At 42.2% G+C, this 24,561-nt stretch overlaps 2 protein-coding genes across 2 annotated transcripts in view; both read right to left on the bottom strand.

Annotated features, from left to right (window-relative positions):
• The window catches only part of LOC134824344 (NAD(P) transhydrogenase, mitochondrial-like), a 1,149,555-nt gene extending 1,146,140 nt beyond the window's left edge, over positions 1 to 3,415 (bottom strand). The window contains exon 1 of the mRNA XM_063836229.1: positions 2,353 to 3,415. The gene's annotated coding sequence lies outside the window, so the exon portion shown is untranslated. The remainder of the gene's footprint in view (positions 1 to 2,352) is intronic.
• A 1,056-nt stretch (positions 3,416 to 4,471) lies between these two features.
• LOC134824117 (casein kinase I-like) lies at positions 4,472 to 23,840 on the bottom strand. The gene is made up of 5 exons (XM_063835847.1): positions 23,813 to 23,840; positions 8,748 to 8,853; positions 8,483 to 8,565; positions 8,153 to 8,256; positions 4,472 to 7,810 (listed from the first exon to the last, which is right to left on the bottom strand). Exons 2-5 carry the CDS (start codon positions 8,782 to 8,784, stop codon positions 7,027 to 7,029), a joined length of 1,008 nt encoding a protein of 335 aa, XP_063691917.1. The 5' UTR covers positions 8,785 to 8,853; positions 23,813 to 23,840; the 3' UTR covers positions 4,472 to 7,026.
• Between the last annotated feature and the right edge of the window lie 721 nt (positions 23,841 to 24,561).

Here is a 24,561-nt window from a genome sequence, read left to right as displayed (position 1 = left end):
CACTACAACATGTACAACATATCACATTACATGTAATTCCACCGTTTAAGGGGGCCGGGGGGGTCTTCATCAAAATTCTCTCGAAATCGACTTTATAGTTGTTTCTGATAGAGGGGAGTGATATCTATCAGCTGCTTTTGGTCCCATAGAAAAATATTGTTCCTAGCCAAAAGTATCGCCGGTCAAAGGTCAGCGCTTATGTGTAATTGTATTGCGCGAGCGATTTTCAATCGCACGTTCTGAAAATCGAGTCTAAAAATCTATCTTCTCCTACATTTTTTGAGCAATCCCCCTTAAACTTTCAGGATATGTTCTTAGGATCAGTTAGAAGAGAACTCTAGAGCCAGAATTTTGAGATAGGCCTTTAAAGATTTTTAATTCGATTTTGAAAATCTTGGACCTCTAAAAATCAAGGTCCAAAATTTTCAAAATCAAATTAAAAATCTTTAAAGGCCTATCTCAAAATTCTGGCTCTAGAGTTCTCTTCTAGCTGATCCTAAGAACATATCCTGAAAGTTTGAGGGTGATTGCTCAAAAAATGTAGGAGAAGATAGATTTTTAGACTCGATTTTCAGAACGCGCGATTGAAAATCGCTCGCGCAATACAATTACACATAAGCTCTGACCTTTGACCGGCGATAATTTTGGCTAGGAACAATATTTTTCTATGGGACCAAAAGCAGCTGATAGATATCACTCCCCTCTATCAGAAACAACTATAAAGTCGATTTCGAGAGAATTTTGATGAAGACCCCCCCCCCCCCCCCCCCCCCGGCCCCCTTAACCAGTGTAAAGTATGTGGTCAGGGTTAAGGTACTAACTACCCCAGATATACACGCTGTAATTCTGTAATAAGGAAGATGGGTAACTTCATACAAATATTTGTTTATAAAATCTGAACTGATAAAAAAGTCCATAATCTTGGTATTTCAACACTAAGTCTCGCTTGAATGACTTAAATGTACATATTTGTTGGGTATATTTTAATGTCGAAGCGTGTAATAAATGTTAGAATTTATTTTATTTATTTATATAATACGTCGCACAATCTTCTTAATTAATTAACGATGATTGCTGATAACAGGATACCGACACATCAACTGTGCAGCTATATTCCTCTATCATGTTTATGTAAATTGTAAGGGCACCCATTTTATCCTGTCACTCCCATCTTGCTGGGAGATAACTATTAAATTTGCTACAGTAAAACCCCGATTTACCGCGGAGTTTGGGGGGAAGGAAACATCCGCGGTAAATTGGGGTTTTGTTTGATTTACGTTATGTATGATTAGCCCTTTCGTGGGAAAGGAAATGGCCGCGGTAAATCGGGGTTTGCGGTAAATCGGGGCGCGGTATATCGGGGTTTACTGTAGTACTGTAGTATCATGTATAGTGTATATTATTTAATCACACATTCCATACAATAACCACTACTCGCATTGTTAACTCACATTGCACATTTCCACAACTATACTGTAAAATAACAAACCAAAAGTGGCTCACACTTTTACTTACTCTTTCGTAGTGATAAACTTTTAACAGTTAACCAATGCGCTAACAATATATAAATATAGTGAGGTTTCCCTCCATTTGATCCGGCAGTTTCCATCTCGACCTCCCTAAAACATTTGTTTCTCTTCTTTGTCTGGAGTAAGGAGATAATAGAAACTTCCGGACATGAAGTGTAATTAACAAAGGTAAATTAGTGTAATTAACAAAGGTAAATTAGTGTAATTAACAAAGGTAAATTGAGAAACCCCAGTTAAAAAGTAGAGGGATATTGCTCCCACTCTTAGACAAAGACCTGTAATCTGTATGTTAAGTAAAATGCAGATACTGCTATTTACTGAGCTGACACACAACCGACTACACACATCTTCAGAGGCGAGATTAAGATAACTTATCAAATATTAGTCCAGGGAATGTTACACTGAATAGGGAGATACACGTATACCATTGAACATTCAACATTCAACAATTTCACTTTCTAAACACAAAGAGTGTTGATCAATACTCAGGCCTGTTTCAGAAGAACTACAGTAACATACACGTTAGATCACACACAGTCAATAGAACAGCTCATCCGTTGTCATGGCAACAGCTATACAAATACAATGTACAGTGTATAATACAAACGCCACCTGTAGGCTGTACTGCAGCTCAATTAGGGAACGGCACTGTCCTTTTATTTCCTTTTATTGGTGTCAAAAGGTGTGTACATTAGTGTGTACATTAGTGTACATAAGTGTGTACATAAGTGTGTACATTAGTGTGTACATAAGTGTGTAGAAGCTAATGTAGAAATGTGTTTAATTTGTATATTAAACTACATGAAAATTAGTTTATTTATACAATGTAACATAATATTGTTATGGTGAATTTGTGATTAATATTGGCGCTTACCAGGGAGACAGTCTGGCAGGTAAAGTGTTTACATTGACCCTTGCCGGTGCCCTGAATCACATCAGAGCCGTGATCAGTGTCACGATTCCTAGACCGAACCCCCCAGTCTCTGATAGAGGCCTCCCGTTAGAGTCCGCCTATGCTGACGATGCTGAGCTTCTGAGTGAAGATGGTCAGAGCCTGGTGAAGATACTAGAGATTGCCAGTGATATACTAAAGGATTGGAGTCTCTTTGTTAACGAATCAAAGACGGTGTTTACAAGAGTGTATTTGGCAGATACAGATGCTTTAGATGCCCATGGCAATAAAATTAGAGGAGATGAAGAGTGGCGAGAGTCAGTGCTATTAGGATCAAAGCTCTGTTCAGAAAGAGATATTGTCAACAGACGCAACAAAGCCAATGTTGCCTTCTACACCTACAAGAAAGTCTGGTTGAATAGTTCTGTTCAGATCAGTGAGAGTAGAAAGCTGAAACTGTACGAAGCTCTTGTCACTTCAGTGTTTTTGTATAACTGTAGCAGCTGGGCTGCTCCTGAAACCGTAATGGCATCTGTCGACGTTCTTCAAAGGAAGCATCTGAGACAGATAATCAACACCTATTGGCCTACGGTTATCAGTAACGAGAACTTATATAAAAGATGTAATGTCAGTCCCCTTACTGAAAGGATCAAGAAAGCACGATGGAAGATGCTTGGGCACGTTCTCAGAAGCGGTGATGACACTCCCGCCTTCTTATCTTTCAGATTTGCATGTTTAGAATGTTTTGACTACAAAGGAAGGAGGGGCAGACCTCGTTCAAATTTATTTGATTTATTATTAAAAGACATTATGACAAAACAAATTATTGTGATTGTAAATAAAAGATTTAGTTTAAGTAATTTCAACGATTTAGTGTACAAAGCTCATGATAGACGTCTTTGGAGAAGTTATGGGTGAGTCGAGACTACTCGGCCACTCGATTTTATGATTTAATTTCTATTATCTTGTGTTTGCTGTATATAGTTGATTAATAATAACATAATATATGCACATATTTTAATGGCTCATAGGAATGTGAGCCACACAGAAGTCCTGATATTCGCTACACACTGCGCTGTACAAATATTATAAATTCCAAAAATTATAATCACGTTTTATATCAGTCCAAGTACAGAAGGAGAGAAAGTCGTTTGTGTTATCATTCGATTACACAGAACTTGCTATGTGCTCACGAAGTAATGACAGTAAAATAGCTATCATATGACAATGCACACGCATACTTATCATCTACATGCCTTCCTACCGAGAGAAATAACTTAAACATAAATGAACATAAGATGAACTAATATGAAACGATATGCTAACATAGAAACACAAACACACATTTCACATAATCTACACATGTAGTAATGACCGTTCGTTTGTTACTATGGATAAGTACACGTCAGACGATGGAGTGCCACGTAGCTTCCTAACGCACACTGTAAGTGTAATTAGTTTAACTGGAGATGGGTTGGGCTACTTAACTCATAAAATAGCATTTAAATATTGTATAAATCACCCCTTAGAGCTTAGCAGAATTTAAACTTAATTTTAATCTAATTTAATCGAAAACACACCATAAACATTTAAAAGTACGACAGGGTTATATAAATAACACGTGATCAATAACACCTGATAAATAACACGTGATATGTAACACGTGATAAATAACACGTGATATGTAACATTAGATTGTCCCGCCTATTTTCAAAAACCTACACAGTCTACAACTTATGAGTTCTAGAATTAAAATGCTAGGTTTTGCACTCCGGTGAAATAAGCGAGAAGGTAAATACTTTCCAATACTAGTAACATACTACAGTTTCGTCTTATCTTCGTCTTATCTTACTTACAATAAATTGCATCATAATGATTTAAGACGGTGTATTATTACATGCTCAACCGGTTTTGAACTGATTGGGACCGGTCCCTCTACAGTTGCAGTGACTAAGCTTCAGTCGTTACCTCGTTATTAGCACGTATTTTATAACTTTTCTCTGGTTATAAATTATCGGATTTCATGAAACACAAAGTAAAACGAGGGGAATAAATCAGAAACTGAACACTGAACATACAATATTTTATATGGTACAGTGAACACATCATTGTTTAGCGATGAAGTCGTCACAGAACCACGTGACATCGTAACAAAACCACGTGACGTGACCAAAGTAACGTGATTTTGCGGATGTCACGTGATATGCGAGGAAAACCGCGTATGCATCATCTCATATTAGGGCCAAATTATGACCCGATCATATTTCAACATTCCATGTTACATGTTATTAGTGTTTACAAAATGAATATATTTATTTTTTGGAGTTTCAAGCTCTCAAAAATACCTTGCTCAAAGCAGGCACACGCGTGCTGCAAGCAAAGCAACCCACCAAAAATCTTTCCTTGCGGTTCACAAATCCTTCATTCAAATAATTGTGGTTGTTGAAACTAAACCCGGAAAGATTAGAATTCAACAAAAATTACACTAGAACCCAGCAAGAATCTGATTTTTGGCGGCTTGCAATATCATATCTAGACACGCCAGATTTTCGAACTTTAAGATACTGTCGACTGAACTATAAATTACACATTTTAAATTATTTTAACATATTTTACGCTGATCAAAACCGTTTGAAAACATCAGCACTCTTAAAATGTCGCTCACCAGTGTACGTGCGTGTATCTAGTTAAATCCTTGAAGGAGTTTATGAAGGAGTCCCTAAACAAATTAAAAATAAAAATAAGCAAACTTTTACACCGGACCTTTAAAGAAACGAAAAAAATAGCAACCCAATAATTTTTGGAAAATATCACATGTCCAATATAATAATCATTCATTATATTACCAATCCTTGGAATAACAGGCCTAATTATATAAACTTCTAGAGCGACGAAAAGGGACCACACTACCGAACACATGTTAAAATTATCAGGCCTGGGGACTAGGGGCGACCACGTGAACAGTACACGTGCAATTTGTTGTAAATGTTTTACATTTCCAGATATTAAAATTACATTGCACATCTGGTTTACTTTAATGGTACTGAATGAAAAAGTTTTCTCTTTCCCTAGAAAATGAAACAGGTCTAGGCCATCAGGGAACGTAAAGTAATTACTAATTAAGTAATTACTAATTGAGCAATTACTAATTAAGTAACTCGATTAAAGTGATTGTTGCTACTTTACCCAACTCCTTTGCTTTTAAAAGTCTTAAAACACAATAATTAAGAATGATATAAACCGAACTACAAGACTAGGGACTGAGCTCTACCAGTTACATTCGCTTCCATATCTACTGGACACTTTGGGGTCGTTCACATATTACGTAATCAGCCGAGGGGGGAGGGGAGGGAGGTTTCCAAATGATTACGCTAGTGTAATTTTGACACAATAGTTATGCGTAAAAATGATTACGGAGGGGGGAATTGGCCAAAAAGTGATTACGTAATATGTGAACGACCCCTTTACTGTGTCGCACACAGATGCGACCAAGAAATAAAATGTGATCAGTTCATAATTCTAGATGAAAACCTTGCCAGGCATTTTTATAATACACGAAAACTAATCCCCAACAACCACAATATAAAAACTTCCACCATATAGTTTGTCATTTTAAGACGCAAGGTAAGACTGACGTTACAGCCTTTGGCTACCCGGTCAAGCCGTGTACAAAATATGAGCAGCAGTTCAACAACTTTCCTATTTCTCAAGTTCTGGACTTCAACGGAATACAAAACTCAGTGATTTTAACACGAAAGAGCTAGGCATACCAATGTTTTGGTAACAACTGTCAGCTATTTGTGTCGAATCAGATGAATTGAAGTATTCTGAAAAACTGCACCTGGCATTTCCCAGGATCCTAAAACGTCCAGCTTGAGAAATATTTGGTGGAATGTTGGTGTTTGAAATAGGTTTGGGCAGATATTTCTGGGTATGCTGGACGGCAACTGTTATCAGTCACGTGGTTTCTGTTCAAAGTGAGCTTTAAAGATGGGTTTTGCTACGTTTTGACGAGGTTTCAAATGGAAAATATGTAGCTGATTTTGATTTCATTAGGTGGGATGAGAAGATTTGTTAGACGAATAGTGCCCAACAAGTATGGAACAACTATGGTAGCGTGAGAAGGGCAATGTTTTGGGAACTCCAGTGCAGCTGACACGTCCTTCTGGAAGCTGTTAATATTGCAATCTACCGACTACTTAGTGAATACACTTTCCTACCCATATGCAAATATCAAAAGGAAAGCAGAATTTACCATACAGTAATACCGAGCAAAAAATTTTTAAGCAAGAAGCTAGCAAAACTATTTAACCAAACTCCAAAAAACACGATTATTCAAACAATTCGGGATTTACAATTCTCTTTCCCAATTCTACATGACCAGAGGAGCTTATCATATTTTTCGATCCAACCCTGTCACCTGACCTCATCGTTCAATGCTCACTCTCGCTCCTCTTTGCGAACGTCTATACAACCTGCTCTTGGCGACCGACTCTGTCATACAAATTCAATATATTAGGGGCACAATATGACACCTCTTTAAAGTTTTGTAGAAAGTAAGCTACACCGGGGAATGGAGACTATGCACTGTCCAGGGATGCTCCTTCACTCGTTTTTGCTGCGTCCCCGCGTCTCAGTGCGCTTCTTTGCGGTTCCAGGTGTTGCTGCGGCAGAGGTACTGGTGCTGGCGGCCTGTGCCTGTTCTTTCTGCTGACGCAGCATCGTCCAGTCGAAAATGTAGTCGTAGGAGTGATTGAGTGTGCGGAAGAGAAGACGGAATAGCTGCCGGAGATACATGTAGTCGGGGGCTTCCTCAAATCTTAAACCTCGGCAATAATTCAAGTAGCTTGAAAACTCGGACGGAAATCCTTTGGTTAATACATCGATAGGGGTGGACATCTTTTTCTCTGATATTTTTTCATACTTTTGTTTCTTTGTTCCAGCTTTGAGTCCCTGCCAAGGGAGGGATGATCGGTTGAAGTACATGAGCACGTACCCTAAACTCTCCATGTCATCTCTCCTGCTCTGCTCTATTCCCAAATGCGCGTTGATGCTGGCATATCGTGCGGTTCCTGTCAGGTTCTTATCCTCTCGGTACGGAATGTGGAGACGTGTACGGGAGTCACGATACTTCTTAGCAAGACCATAATCAATAAGAAACACTTTGTTACACTGCTTTAGTATGCCCATCAGGAAATTGTCTGGCTTTATGTCTCGATGGATGAAGTTTTTGTTGTGGAGGAATTCAATTCGACCTATCATCTGGTCTGCCAGCATGAGAACAGTTTTCATTGTAAAACGGCGAGAACAGAAATTGAACAAATCTTCCAGACTCGGGCCCAGGAGATCCATCACAAGCACATTGTAGTCTTGCTCTTGTCCGAAATATCTGAAATTTATAAAGTTCAGGATGACGTTGCATTCATTAATGCTACATGATAAAGTCAAGTACGTGTTTTGCTATAAAGAGCAATTCAAGTTCTTTTAACTATTAGGTCATATGATGCAAAGTAGTAAATTATATCACAGTTCATTACACTTGCAAGCTCATGAATGAAATTACATACTTCAGCGGGTATATGACATAGAAAGGCCTCACTATTCTGAACAGTTGATATAATTCAACTATAAATATCAAATAGGGACGATGGCTATATACGATGGTAGTATATATACCTGTATCAATCAATTATCAAGTAGACTAACAAATTAATCAATTAAGTTAACAAACCTTATGTGAGGTATTCCAACACCACCTTGAAATATTTTGTAGAGTTTGCTCTCGTACAGGAGCTGTGGGTGCCTGGATTTTACAGGCTCCAACTTCACTGCAACCTGTGATAGTGCAAAGTTAGTTGAATTTTCATATCAATATCACTTACATGATTTAACCGAACTAAAAAAGATGACCGGTAGCTAACTCAGTTCAATATTGAAAATGAATACCACTTCTTTAATAAATGAAATGAATACACTCGTACTTCAAATCAAATATTTGGTTAACTTGATTTTATTAATAATCTTTAATTTTTGTAGAATATTTAAAAAATAGAACTCTTACCTCTTCCCCAGTAAGAATATTAGTGCCAAGATATACATCGCCAAAAGAACCACTGCCTATCCTTCTTACTAATCTGTATTTTCCTGTTCAAGAACAGAAAATCATTGAATTGTACCAAAATGAAATAAGGCATTTATGACTTCATTGAAGATCTGTTTTTATCTACATTATCAATAAATTTCTTAAAAACGTTTACAAATGAACTAGGTAGTTAAATTTGATTTCTATATTAGTTCGAATAGTTTGAACCAGTTGTAAAACTAACCTCCGACTTGAATCTCTGCTTTGTTGTTAGAAGCCATTATATGCTATTAGGCTACTTTTTATAAGCAGGACACCCTTATCATGAAGGTAGGCCTTTTGGCTCTGCTAAGTGGAATTGTAAGTTAAAATCATTATTTGACCAATAACCTTTGATTCTAAATAAACAATAAACATATACAATTAAATAGATGACACTGTCAAATTTTTGATATTTTAACAACATCCGAAATCATGACATCCAAAATCATGAGTCATGACATCTTGTCATGATTTACAAATATCTGAGAAAGTTTACGAATATTTTAACCTGCCTTTTCTAGGCAAAACATGTCATGGAAAACGTTTCCGCATATTTGAAGGGGGTTATCATATAAAAAATATCCTTGTGTTTGAAGAATTATATCAAAATAGTTAAGATTTTTAAGGACTCGCCTGTAGCGGGCTTTGCTCCCATGGATCGGGCTCTGCCACTTTGGATCATTGTGAGGCCCAAAAATGCCCCATGGTGATAAAAACCACGAAATATTTCACCCAGATATGATAACATAAGACATATTTTTAATGATATTGACCTGGGGATGGGCAGTTTCTTGCCAAGCTCCTTACATGGCTACAGCTCTGCTTTAACTGGATCAATTAAGCGCTTTTGATTTAAATTACCACCTTAAAATCCATGTGGCAGTCATCACATGTATGGTATGCCTTGCTAGGATGATAGTGACTGTGACTGTGACAGTGACTGTATCACCCAGTTTTAACATTTGATAATTGTACAGTTTATTGACGACACATTGACTGAATGTTATTTTATATTCTAATTTATATTCTAGATATTTTATTTATTTTACAACAGACGACAACTTCCTGTTTTTTCTTCTATATTAGTTACTCATATCTCTTGTACAGACTTTTTTACAAGGACATTGACAAATGATACTCACATTAGGCATTCATTATTGCATCTAAATTATTTCACTTGCATTAGGCTTAGAAATTTATTCTCTGGTCAACAGATTTCAAATGTTTAATTAATTTGTAGTATGACAGTAAGGTATATAAGAAGTTATTTAATTTTGCTTGGGCTATTATATTGACTAGGTATTGAGGTTTAATGATGATATGGAATTTGAATTCTATATAAATTTACACTATGTGGTTGGGGCATTTTGCATAGTAAATATGGTTACTACTCATATATATCATATTATTTGATTGGTATTCGATTTCTGATTATTTCTCTAGGAATATGATTATTATATCTCAATTTGGCTTTAGGTAGGGTGCCCCGCTAAAAGAACTGGATTCTTCCAGGAAGCATCCCGTGCACAGAGCTTGGTCTACATATATATTAAATTATTAACCATTCATTCTGTATGTGCACGAAAATTTATTTCAATCAATCAATAAATGACAAGAAGTGTCTCCCAAACTCCTTAATGTCACATAGAAATGTGCAATGGCTTGAACTTGCAACAGGAGCAGAGAATGGTTTCAGAAAACATATAGGGGGGGGTGTCATGTCCGTCTATGTCCGCCTATGTCCTGTCCTTTTTGAATTCTATGAGACAACGGACGTGTTTTTTGGGACATTGGCGGACACGGACGGACATTGGCGGACTCGGACGGACATTTGCGGACTCGGACGGACATTTGCGGACCCGGACGGACATTGGCGGACTCGGACGGACATTGGTGGACATCAGCGGACATTGGTGGACATTAGCGGACAAACATTTTGAGAATTTTTCCCAGAAGGAGGATCTAGGTGGAGGAGGAGGAGAACTGAGGAGGATGACTCAGGAGGAGGAGGACTCAGGAGGAGGACTGAAGAGGACTGAGAAGGAGGAGGACTGAGGAGGATGGCTGAGGAGGATGGCTGAGGAGGATGACTGAGAGGGAGGAGGAGGAGGAAGAGGACTGAGGAGGAGGAGGAGAAGGACTGAGGGGGAGAAGGAGGACCTAGGAGGAGGAGGACCCAGGAGGAGGACCCAGGAAAAGGCCCCAGAAGGAGGAGGAGGACTGGGGAGGAGGAGGACTGTTGAGGACTGATGAGGTGAACTGAGGACGAGGAGGAGGAGTAGGAGGAGGACTGAGGAGGGGAGGAGGAAGAGGACTGGGGAGGATCAGGAAGACCCAGGAGGAGGACCCAGGAGGAGGAGGAGGAGGACCCAGGAGGAGGAGGAGGACTGAGGAGGACTGAGGAGGAGGACTGACGATGACTGAGAAGGAGGAGGACTGAGGAGTACTGAGGAGGATGGCTGAGGAGGATGGCTGAGGAGGATGGCTGAGGAGGATGACTGAGAGGGAGGAGGAGGAGGACTCAGGAGGAAGAGGAGGAGGAGGACTCAGGAGGACTTAGGAGAAATGAGAAGGAGGACTGAAAACTGAGGAGGAGGAGGAGGAGGAGGACTGAATAGGAGGAGGAGAAGGAGGGGGACTGGGAGAGGACTGAGCAGGAGGAGGACTGATGAGAAGGATGAGGAGGAGGACTGAGGACCGAGGAGGAAGAGGAGGAGGATGAAGAGGAGGAGGAGGACCCAGGAGGAGGAGGACTGAGGAGGAGGACTGAGGAGGATGGCTGAGGAGGATGACCGAGAGGGAAGAGGAGGAGGAGGAGGAGGAGGACTCAGGAGGAGAAGGAGGAGAACTAAGGAGGACTGAGAAGGAGGAGGACTGAGGAGAAAGAGGAGGAGGAGGAGGACTGAATAGGAGGAGGATGAGGGGGACTGGGGGAGGACTGAGGAGGAGGATGAAGGACTGAGGAGAAGGATGAGGAGGAGGACTGAGGAGAACTGAGGAGGAGGAGGAGGACTGAATAGGAGGAGAAGGAGGGGGACTGGGAGAGGACTGAGCAGGAGGAGGACTGATGAGAAGGATGAGGAGGAGGACTGAGGAGGAGGACTGAGGACCGAGGAGGAAGAGGAGGAGGATGAAGAGGAGGAGGAGGACTCAGGAGGAGGAGGACTGAGGAGGACTGAGGAGGATGGCTGAGGAGGATGACTGAGAGGGAAGAGGAGGAGGAGGAGGAGGAGGACTCAGGAGGAGAAGGACTCAGGAGGAGAAGGAGGAGGACTAAGGAGGACTGAGAAGGAGGAGGACTGAGGAGAAGGAGGAGGAGGAGGAGGAGGACTGAATAGGAGGAGGATGAGGGGGACTGGGGGAGGACTGAGGAGGATGAAGGACTGAGGAGAAGGATGAGGAGGAGGACTGAGGAGGACTGAGGAGGACTGAGGACTGAGGAGGAAGAGGAGGAGGATGAAGAGGAGGAGGAGGACCCAGGACGAGGACCCAGGACGAGGACTCAGGAGGAGGAAGACTGGGGAGGAGGAGGACTGTTGAGGACTGATGAGGAGGACTGAGGACGAGGATGAGGAGTAGGAGGAGGACTGAGGAGGGGAGGAGGAAGAGGACTGAGGAAGATCAGGAAGACCCAGGAGGAGGAGGAGGAAGAGTAGGAGGAGGAAGCATCTAAATGTTGTTTCCATTTTTGTCCGTTTTTGTCCATTTTTGTCCGTTTTTGTCCGCTCTATTTTTTGTCCGTTTTGAAAATATAGGGTACCGAACGGTGGAGGAGGACTGAGGAGGGGAGGAGAAAGAGGACTGGGGAGGATCGGGAAGACCCAGGAGGAGGACCGAGGAGGAGGAGGACCCAGGAGGAGGACGAGGACTGACGAGGACTGACGAGGAGGACTGACGATGACTGAGAAGGAGGAGGACTGAGGATGGCTGAGGAGGATGGCTGAGGAGGATGACTGAGAGGGAGGAGGAGGAGGACTCAGGAGGAGGACTCAGGAGTAAGAGGAGGAGGAGGACTCAGGAGGAGGACTTAGGAGAAATGAGAAGGAGGACTGAGGAGAACTGAGGAGGAGGAGGAGGAGGACTGAATAGGAGGAGGAGAAGGAGGGGGAAGAGGAGGAGGATGAAGAGGAGGAGGAGGACCCAGGAGGACTGAGGAGGATGGCTGAGGAGGATGACTGAGATGGAAGAGGAGGAGGAGGACTCAGGAGGAGGAGGAGGAGGACTGAGGAGGACTGAGAAGGAGGAGGACTGAGGAGGAGGAGGAGGACTGAATAGGAGGAGGAGGGGGACTGGGGGAGGACTGAGGAGGAGGATGGAGGACTGAGGAGAAGGATGAGGAGGAGGACTGAGGAGGACTGAGGAGGACTGAGGAGGAAGAGGAGGAGGATGAAGAGGAGGAGGAGGACCCAGGAGGAGGACCCAGGAGGAGGAGGAGGACTGGGGAGGAGGAGGACTGTTGAGGACTGATGAGGAGGACTGAGGACGAGGAGGAGGAGTAGTAGGAGGACTGAGGAGGGGAGGAGGAAGAGGACTGAGGAAGATCAGGAAGACCCAGGAGGAGGAGGAGGAAGAGTAGGAGGAGGAAGCATCTAAATGTTATTTCCATTTTTGTCCGTTTTTGTCCGCTCTATTTTTTGTCCGTTTTGAAAATATAGGGTACCAAACGGACAAAAAACATGATCCCCCCCCCTATAACAGCAAAAATTGAACATTTTATTTAGCAATTTAGGTGTCCATTAATGTCCGTTAATGTCCGTTAATGTCCGCTAATGTCCGTCTATGTCCGCCTATGTCCGTCTATGTCCGCCTATGTCCGCCTATGTCCGCCTATGTCCGTCTATGTCCTGTCCTTTTTGGATTCTATGAGACAAGCGGACATAGACGGACGTGACACCCCCCCCCCCGGCCCCCCATATAGCTTCATTCGTCCTTCTGCTTATCTTTGTCATGGCAATGTCAGAGAGTAAAAACCATTTTAAAATCCTGCACAGCTGATTGAAGCTTCTTTAAATTATTTGTTATCCTTATTTTATCGTTGCGTAAATTTTATTCTAATTCTATTTGGACAGTTTGATTCTGAATCTTGATCTTCCCTGATAAAAGCCATTGCTTTAAACCTTTAAGCTTCAATTTCCATGTCTCAGCTCCTACTGTTGTGAAGATACTTCCTTCCTTTATATATTCTTCATTATATATAAAGGAATTGTTAAAGGGAAATCCTGTTTGTCGGATTTATTAAATTCACGGCCCCGGCCCCGGCCAAATTCCAGAACGGCCAATTCCCGGCCCCGGCAAAATTTGGACATTCCCGGCCCCAGCCCCGGCCAAATCCTACCCCCGGTCGTTTACTGGCTCCTTCGCAATATAGACCACTCCCCTATAATTATGTTTATAAAAGGAACCTATTTTGAGCGCGACGCCAGTTGTGTGTTAATTAATTACAGGCATAGCAACCAGTTTTAGGTGCTTGACGACAGTTACACAGATTTCCATAGGGTTACAATTTACTCTAATTCATTAATGGGGGGGTGTCATGTCCGTCTATGTCCGCCTATGTCCTGTCCTTTTTGGATTCTATGAGACAACGGACGTGTTTTTTGGGACATTGGCGGACACGGACGGACATTGGCGGACTCGGACGGACATTGGCGGACTCGGACGGACATTGGCGGACTCGGACGGACATTGGCGGACCCAGACGGACATTGGCGGACTTGGATGAACATTGGTGGACATTAGCGGACATTGGTGGACATTAGCGGACAAACATTTTGAGGACTGAAGAGTACTGAAGAGTACTGAAGAGCCCATATCCACAAAGTTGCCAAACCCACCAGATATCTGGGAGGAAATTTGGGAAGAATGAGGAAATTTTTGGCATCTGAGAGGAAATTTCTTGGTTATAGACTGACAATTGCAGTCCGCAAAGAGCAGTTCAATCATTGGGTATCGAGAGGAAATTTCTCCTCTCTAAATGACTTAAAATTCGTGCCAGCTTTAATTTTAATTTGTCCAATGTTTTGAATCCAAAATATTACCGAGTGTCTAATCAACTACTTAGAACCTTCTCTATTGATATATCTTATTGGTCTATCATATAATCCAGTTAAAAATTTTCTGGATGCTGCGGCCTGCGCCCCCTGCCCCCTTAAAATATTACGAATAACCAAGTGTCTAATCAACTGTTTTGAACCTTCTGTAATCTGTATTGATATCCTATTAATTTAGCATATAATGCAGTTAAAAATTTTCAGGGGCTGCGCCCCCTGCCCCCTTAAAATATTACTAATAACCAAGTGTCTAATCAACTGTTTTGAACCTTCTGTATTGATATCCTATTGGTTTAGCATATAATCCAGTTAAAATTCGGAGACGGCGCTTCGCGCCGACTCCTCGCCCACCCCTTTTAAAAATCCTGAGCACGCCCCTGTTGGAAAAGTAACTTAGCCGCTGCGAGCGGGCCACAGAAGGGTCTGAAAATGGGTTTGGGAGGAAATTTTTAATTATGTGGATATGGGCTGAAGAGTACTGAAGAGTACTGAGGAGGATGGCTGAGAAGGATGGCTGAGGAGGATGGCTGAGGAGGATGACTGAGGAGGATGACTGAGGAGGATGACTGAGGAGGATGACTGAGAGGGAGGAGAAGGATCAGGAAGACCCAGGAGGAGGAGGAGGAGGAGGACCCAGAAGGAGGACCTAGGAGGAGGAGGAGGAGAACTGAGGAGGATGACTGAGGAGGAGGAGGACTCAGGAGGAGGACTGAGGAGGACTGAGAAGGAGGAGGACTGAGGAGGATGGCTGAGGAGGATGGCTGAGGAGGATGACTGAGAGGGAGGAGGAGGAGGAAGAGGACTGAGGAAGAGGAGGAGAAGGACTGGGGAGGAGAAGGAGGACCGAGGAGGAGGAGGACCCAGGAGGAGGAGGACCCAGGAAAAGGCCCCAGGAGGAGGAGGAGGACTGGGGAGGAGGAGAACTGTTGAGGACTGATGAGGAGGACTGAGGACGAGGAGGAAGAGTAGGAGGAGGACTGAGGAGGGGAGGAGGAAGAGGACTGGGGAGGATCAGGAAGACCCAGTAGGACCCAGGAGGAGGAGGAGGAGGAGGACCCAGGAGGAGGAGGAGGACTGAGGAGGAGGACTGACGATGACTGAGAAGGAGGAGGACTGAGGAGTGAGGAGTACTGAGGAGGATGGCTGAGGAGGATGGCTGAGGAGGATGACTGAGGAGGATGACTGAGAGGGAGGAGGAGGAGGACTCAGGAGGAGGACTCATAAGGAAGAGGAGGAGGACTCAGGAGGAGGACTCAGGAGGAGGAGGACTGAGGAGGAGGACTGAGGAGGACTGAGGAGGACTGGGGAGGACTGAGGAGGATGGCTGAGGAGGATGACTGAGAGGGAAGAGGAGGAGGACTGAGGAGGACTGAGAAGGAGGAGGAGGAGGAGGACTGAATAGGAGGAGGGGGACTGGGGGAGGACTGAGGAGGAGGATGGAGGACTGAGGCTCTGAGGAGAAGGATGAGGAGGAGGACTGAGGAGGAAGAGGGGGAGGATGACCCAGGAGGAGGACTCAGGAGGAGGAGGACTGGGGAGGAGGAGGACTGTTGAGGACTGATGAGGAGGACTGAGGACGAGGAGGAGGAGGAGGAGGAGGACTGAGGAGGGGAGGAGGAAGAGGACTGAGGAAGATCAGGAAGACCCAGGGGGAGGAGGAAGAAGAGTAGGAGGAGGAAGCATCTAAATGTTATTTCCATTTTTGTCCGTTTTTGTCCGCTCTATTTTTTGTCCGTTTTGAAAATATAGGGTACCGAACGGACAAAAAACATGATCCCCCTATAACAGCAAAAATTGAACATTTTATTTAGCGATTTAGGTGTCCATTAATGTCCGCCTATGTCCGCATATGTCCGTCTATGTCCGCTTATGTCCGCCTATGTCCGTCTATGTCCGCCTATGTCCGTCTATGTCCGCCTATGTCCTGTCCTTTTTGGATTCTATGAGACAAGCGGACATAGACGGACGTGACACCCCCCCCCCCCCCCCATTAATATAGCATATTAGTCATCTGAGCGGATCAATCGTCAATATAAGTGTTATCTTCCATCAGAGGTGGTGCTGGGTCAGATGGTTACTGAACGGATTGGCCTGGAGAAAGGCAAAGTCCTGTTTTCTCAAGTTAACCATAGAGGGGGTCAGGCGCTGTTCGCTCACGGCTGGTTCTTGGAGCCAACACCCTCAGCCCCACAAAAGTGGGAGCACTATCGGTGGTGGCTCACCCAGATAACGGACAGTGTCTCTCCAGTCTCATTTCCAGGCGTTCCCACCCCACTCACTCACTCACTCACACGCCGCCCCCCGGGCCGCTCCAGCTAGTGGATATCTAGCAATTATTTATTTTCCAGCTAGTGGATATCTAGCACTTACTCCTTTTCCAGCTAGTGGATAATTAGCACCCAGAAAAACTCCGGTAAACGGAAGCAACACAAACACACAAACAAAGAAAAGTCACATGCGGCCCAAAATTTCAAATTAAACAAAAAAAGGGTCTTCACAAAACACAAATTTGCTTGGTAGCTTAGTATTGTCAACATTATACCGCGCGCGTCGCAAAGACGCGCGTAGATAAAAGAAATCATAGATTTGGGCAAGAGATACTAGATGCTCAGGTATGCCCGGTAGGTTCCTGTCTGCTCACTAGAAAGACAGGGGGCAGCCTGTTCTAAAAGAGCGCCCGGGAGATCACCTAGGCATGGGTGGTGCTCTCCCGAGACCGAGCATTATGACAGTTTTCCTTCGGGAAAACGTCGCTCACCAGGCTTTATCCTCTGGAGGGTAAGGAGCACTAGCCCATGCCAAGTGCCCGTACCCTGTGACACCTACAACCGGAGGGACCCCAATAGACGTTAGTCACCAGACGGACGTAGCCTTCCGAAAGGAAGGTAAAGTGGGTGCCCCAACCCAAAAAAAAAAAAAAAAAAAAAAAAAAAGTGTTATTTTGTTGAAACAAGCTTAATAAATTACACGAGTGATAAAATTCAGCAAGTCAAAACAAATTAAATTATTATATCAGTTGATAAAATCAGCTGTTTAAGAACAGATGTTACTTTACATTTACATTCAAGAAGCAACTACGATCAAGATTGCGGTATGCTTTTCTAGAATCCTATATATAGTCGATGGTGCTGTAGATGTATCGAGTAAGCATCAAAATGTATTAGTTTAAGTTAGATACAAATATTAACTAAGATGAGACAGAATATTTTATTACAGTCAATAAAGTTGGCATACAATGTAATGATATGACATGACATGATACGCAACGTTAACACGAAACGAACCGCGCAAAATATGAAATGATCTAAAACCCAACCACATACAGATCAACGGCGACACCTCAGATGCGCACAGAATTTTACAAGTTCTGCACGCCTAATATAATGAAAACGATTATCACGTGCGCCAAACACCACTCTGGGATACAATCAAGTAGAACAATAACATTGTAGGCAGTAGGGAAATTTGATCGTGCATGGTGTTACCGCGGCGAAATTCTTGTTTAGAAAGAGTAGAAGTCCGAAACTTTCTGGTACACGCTTAGTGCTTAGCTGGAAGATGAGGATGGAGCGGGGTCCCACGAAGTCAGTCAAGTCACCAAGACGAGACTTCTCACTGATTGTAGGCAGTTTAGGTTTCTGGATAGGTAGAGTTTGAGGCGGCAGTTTTCCTATCTTAACTGCAAGGACTTCCTTCTCCTCGTCCGGGACTTTGTCTGAGAAGAGGGCAATCGGAATCAACTCTTCTGAGAGGTACCAAGTGTGTCGCTGGATTATTGCGCTTGTCTTCTTCACGATATTCTTGGATAGTCTTCCAGAGACTTTGCTAAACCTCTGAGAGATAAGAACAGCTTGAGGTCGTTTACTGCTGCATCTTCTAGGGACGGAGAAAGGAACAAGAACTTGAAAACTGGCCACGGGCCTAAATATTACATATCAATCAACTACAATTCATTAAAATTACCAATATTAAAAACTATCGAAAATATTCAAGAAAGTATTCTCTAGCCAAAGGGCTCAATATTTAAATCTAAATCTTCAAAGGAAAGGAACAAGAACTGCATGTAGCAAAACACAATCCAAGGGGCTAGGAGGCGGACTTTCTCCTTCTGCCAGGAGAGTTTTGATTAGTTGAGTTGATGGCCGATGAGTGCCAGCTTCAGAATGTAGATCGCTTTCGACATCCACCTGGCATATCTTGAAGGTCCACCTCTTCTTTTGCTCAACTGTCCCACCAAGGTAAAGCTTCGTCAGTTCCAGGAACTCCTTGTAGTCACCGCGAGGAAGGAGGTGCTCGTTCTCAGGAAGAAGACGGTGGTTGATGAAGGATTGAAGATCAGGAACTGATGAACGGAGGGAAGGAGGGAGAGTAGGAAAATGGAGATTTGTAAAGTCTAGAGAATTCCATGTAGGCCATGGGGATCCTTTAGTACTTTGAATAGGGTACTTTAGTACTTTGTAAGGATATTATTGTAAGAATACCACGTGCAAGGATATATTGTGTATTGGAACATGAAATATCATTCTCTTGTAACTCTCGACGTTACAATGATATACATAGAGATTTTGGATAGCTAGGATACCGATATGCTAAAATATTACTGGGCGGCGGTCAGCCTCCGCCTAACTGTCATTCCGCCGAATCTCTATTCTATGTTTATGAACAATATAGCCTGGGGTCCCCAGCTAAGCTAAAATATTGATTTAGTTTTAGTGATATCATTGATATAGATTTGCATGAACTGGTTTATAAATGGACCAGTGAAATTGCCCCAATGCAAGCTTGACAATGGTATCTTACGAGCGAAATCATCGTACTACTATACCTTACTCTAGCCATTAAGCCTTGCCTACTTGAAGTAGAAACTTTACTACTGATACATAGAAACGGACCTTTTTTAACAAATATCAGCCATCTGCCGTAATACAGATAATTTAAACTCGCATTTGAAAAACGTAACTATACGATTATATGACATAACAATTACTAATAATATATAAAGCATTTTGCTAAGCATTATATAAAGCATATTGCTCCTCAATTCCATAGCCAAAATGTTCGGATGATAACCGTCCAACTTTTCCAAAATAGCGCGCGTCTTTTTCAAAGTAAAGTACTGTAAATAAAAGGAACGCACAGAGGGATAGTCCACTAACAATAAATTAGCTTACTGGATAGTGCTCAGTCTGTTATACCACTGCAGCTAAAATTGATTGTTTAATTGACGATGTCAATTCATGGCAGCTCGGCGCGGCACAGTAGCGCATTTCGCCGATCTAGCCGATCGCTGTGAGAAGCCTTATTAAGTGCGCGGCGCGGCACAGTAACACATCGCGCTACAATTGATTGTGTGTATTATAAGGCTTTTACTAATTCGCTCGCCCAAAAATTATCACGTGACTTTAGTTTTTATGGTTTTGCAGCCGAACAAAACGGTTTTACATAAACCCTAACCCGAGCCCTAAACAATTTCACATGGCCATGTGTATACGCGTACTGCGTTGACGGATGTTACTCGTCTAAATTTCTTCGAAGTAGCGCGCGCCGCTTTCTTCTCTGTTCTCGAAATGTAGCGCGCGCCGGACCAAATCATTAACAATGGTCAAGTACTACGTGACGCGCTTGTTTCACAAGTATATAAGTTGCTCTAACCAACGCCCTTTCGCTTGCAGTAGCGCGCGCTACTGCAAGCGAAAGGGCTCTGGTTAGATCAACTAAACAATCAATGTCGTGTTACTGGGCTGCGCTCAGCCTGTCATTCCGCCGAATCTCTATGAACATAATAAAATCTTTTATGAACATAATAGCCTGAGGTCCCCAGGTAATAGTTAACGGGTGATACTCTTAAAATATTTCCAAATATTATTCCAGGACCGTCGACGAGTCCAACTCGGCGCGCATCCTGGTAGGTTATAAACCTAAAAAGTTATGGTTAGGGTTTTAGTTCACCTAACCATGTGCTTTCGCGCCACTTCGGGCGCGCTTGTTTCACATGTCAAGAAAAGCTTTGTAGGTTTACAACCTACCAGGACGCGCGCCGAGTTGGACTCGTCGACGGTCCAATATATGGAACAGATATTTTACGAGTATCACCCGTTAAGAAAAGCTGTACTTACACTTACACTCACAAGCATGCAAGCTCACCTGGTCCAATGAGCGGGAAACGGAGGACAAGGTCTGGTGACGTCATAGTCACGTGACCTCAGACCCAATCAATGATCAATTAGGTTCAGGCATGGTCAGCCCCCTGTCACCCGATCTTGACACTTGAGGTGACGTACGACACCTCGTTTACGCAATCAATGTCTGAAAGGCTACACACGTCGCATATGAGGACAAAATGAGTGGTGCCAAAATTGTTGGGTGGGTTGATGGCTAGAGCGGCCCTTTTTACTGCCGTGAGGCGGGCGCGCGCTACTGCAAGCGCAAGGGCTCTGGATAGAGCAAGGGTTTTAGCATATAACTATAAGTATAATACGTATATACTCCAGATAAGAATATAGTTAGGAATATGATTGGCCATTGGGCCTGGGGGTCAGAGTAAAGGGTTTGGATCTGAATAATCCCTCAGGGCCATTTATTTCTAAAAAACGTGTTTAACTTTAAGTAAGTCACAATAACATTATTTATTTCTAATCTTGTGTGAGTTTTTGACTTTTTGAGTATAAACATCGGCTATAGTACTTTGGGCCGGTCCCTAACAAATACATGATAGTCGAGTGTAGAGTTATTCAACAGATCATCCCATTAGTATTACCTCTTGACGTGTGTTAACTAAATAAATCATATAAACTAAAATCATATATCATGTTTATAAACATGACGTCAACGTGCAGAATAAAGCAAGTTATCGAACTATTTCATACGTATCAAATTCATGGATGTGCTTTCGTGTTTCGGTGGAGATATAACGCAGGTCGTTTAGTTATAGTTAGGGTTTTAACATATAACTATAAGTATAAGTATATACTCCAGATAAGAATATAGTTAGGAATATGATTGGGGTCAGAGTAAAGGTTTTGGATCTGAATAATCCCTCAGGGCCATTTACTTCTATAAGTTAAACGTGTTTAACTTTATAAAAACTATAAGTAAGTCATGAGTCATAATATCTAATCTTGTGCATGTGTGAGTTTTTGACTTTCAATAGACAATAATTATTATATTTTATATATTTTTGAGTAAACCTTGGCTGGTTTACTGGGCGACACTCAGCCTATGATCATTCCGTCGAATCTCTATTCGCGGTGGTTGTTCATGAGACATGAACATTATAGCCTGGGGTCCCCAGCCAGGTAATGGCTGATTCTTTGGGGCAGTCCCTAACAAAAACCTAATAGTCGAGTGTAAAGTGATTCATCAGATCATCCGATTACCTCTTGACATATTTTAACTACATCATATATCATTTCAAGTCCCAGTTAACCGCTATAAGACGCATTCCTCATTTCGAGGTGCTTAGATAATTGGTTTACAGCTCCCCCAAACCAATTATAAAGTCTAATATTTGGCTTCCGTTACCCAGTCTCCACAGCTGTCTGATTTGTTATACGTTGTACGACCGCCGCGTACGAGTGCGCGGCTCCCCCTGTATCGTAAAAACTCTACAGTGAACTCTACAGTGAACTCTACAGTGAACTCTACAGTGAACTCTACAGTGAACTCTACAGTGAACTCTACAGTGAACTATACAGTGAACTCTACAGTGAACTCTACAGTGAACTCTACAGTGAACTCTACAGTGAACTCTACAGTGAACTCTACAGTGAACTCTACAGTGAACTCTACAGTGAACTCTACAGTGAACTCTACAGTGAACTCTACAGTGAACTCTACAGTGAACTCTACAGTGAACTCTACAGTGAACTCTACAGTGAACTCTACAGTGAACTCTACAGTGAACTCTACAGTGAACTCTACAGTGAACTTTACAGTGAAACGACATTGGGGGTCACGACGTGATACATGAATGTCTGATATAGTTGCTAGCAGTAGCTCTTCGTTGGGTATTGTATATCCTTGTTATTGTAATTGGTGACGTGTCTTTAGTGACAACAAGACATTATTTAGATATGAGAGCGAGCGCTAAAAGTAAATATGAAATACGGTTTTTACTCATTCGATTTTTGATCTTCATAACTATTCTCTGTTCAATTTTGATTTTGGTATAAACATGACGTCAACGTGCAGAATAAAGCAAGTTATCGAACTATTTCATAGTTCATACGTATCAAATTGGATGTGCTTTCGGTACATCCAATTGTACTCCAGATAAGAATATAGTTAGGAATATGATTGGGTCAGAGTAAAGGGTTTGGATCTGAATAATCCCTCAGGGCCATTTATTTCTAAGTTAAACGTGTTTAACTTTAAGTAAGTCATGAGTCATAATATCTAATCTTGTGCATGTGTGAGTTTTTGACTTTTAATAGATAATAATTATTATATTTTATATATTTTTGAGTAAACCTTGGCTGGTTTACTGGGTGGAGCTCAGCCTATGATCATTCCGTCGAATCTCTATTCGCGGTGGTTGTTCATGAACATTATATAGCCTGGGGTCCCCAGCCAGGTAATGGCTGGTTCTTTGGGCCAGTCCCAAACAAAAAACCTAATAGTCGAGTGTAAAGTGATTCATTAGATCATCCGATTTCCTCTTGACATATTTTAACTACATCATATATCATTTCAAGTCCCAGTTAACAGCTAGACACATTCCTCATTTCGAGGTGATTAGATAATTGGTTTACAGCTCCCCCAAACCAATTATAAAGTCTAATATTTGGCTTCCGTTATCAGTCTCCACAGCTGTCTGATATAGTTGCTAGCTCTTCGTTGGGTATTGTTTATCCTAATTGTTATTATCATTGGTGACGTGTCGTTAAGTGATAGCAAGATATTTAGATATGAGAGCGAGCGCTAAAAGTAAATACGGTTTTTAGTTTTTACTCATTCGATCCTTGATCTTTCCATAATTTTGAATACAATTTCTTTCACATTATATATACACACTATATCAGGTTGCATTGAGCAATCCCACATGTTCCGTAAAATTAAATAACGTGATCCATGATGAGTTATTTCATATTTTTCCCTAGACGATTATCAGTTATATATAATTATATATATATGGTAGAAAGAAAACTCCATTTGAGGATGTGAGGAGAGTTAGGACTCCTCAATAACTACATTAAATACATTTCTTCTGTATCATCCTCAATAAATGTAATAGATTTGTAGTGTTGTAATTAGTTTAAAATATATTATATTTAATATGTCTGTCTTTTATTAGTATCCTTTAATGAAATATTTTTTATTGATATCTTTGATTGATTGTTACTATTATTATATACATCTGAACTCTGAAGTGTACCGTGCTTTGATTAACATGTCTCAGTAGCAGAAGTTAAGAAGATGAAGATAATATTAGCTATAATAGCTGCAAGTTGTATTGCGATTTGTACCAAGGCTATCAGTTGTTATCAGTGTAGCGAGGCAGCCTTCAAGTACGACTCCGATGCCACGAAGGAAATTATGGAATCGAATGGTGGATTGTTCAAGACCGGAGAATTACCTTCAGGCTGTGACTCATCCAGCATGATGCCTTGTGATGAAAGTCAAATCGAAATGGTCTGTGCAACTGTAAGCTTAATTGTAGAAGGTGAATCAATGACAGTTGACATGGTCGGAAGAGTGTGTCTGCCGGACGGCTCCACTGCGGAAAACACGGAGGATGCCATGTGTGAAGGTTTAGAAGACGATGTAGGAGATAACAATGTTATTTCCTGCAAATTGGAAGTCTGCAGCACTGATAACTGCAACATGATATCCCAGGACGACGGAGAAAGGGAGAACTATGTATCCTCGGAAAGTAAAATAACATTCTCTTTCCTTCTCATCCAGCTCGTCTCTTGCCTTGCAGTCACTCTATTTTAAGCTTAACAAGACTTAGACAAAATAAAGGGA

This window comes from Bolinopsis microptera, chromosome 12 (genome assembly GCF_026151205.1).
Source record: "Bolinopsis microptera isolate Bmic1 chromosome 12, MBARI_Bmic_1.0, whole genome shotgun sequence".
Taxonomy (NCBI): Eukaryota; Metazoa; Ctenophora; class Tentaculata; order Lobata; family Bolinopsidae; genus Bolinopsis; species Bolinopsis microptera.
This window is presented reverse-complemented; position numbering and strand designations above follow the sequence as displayed.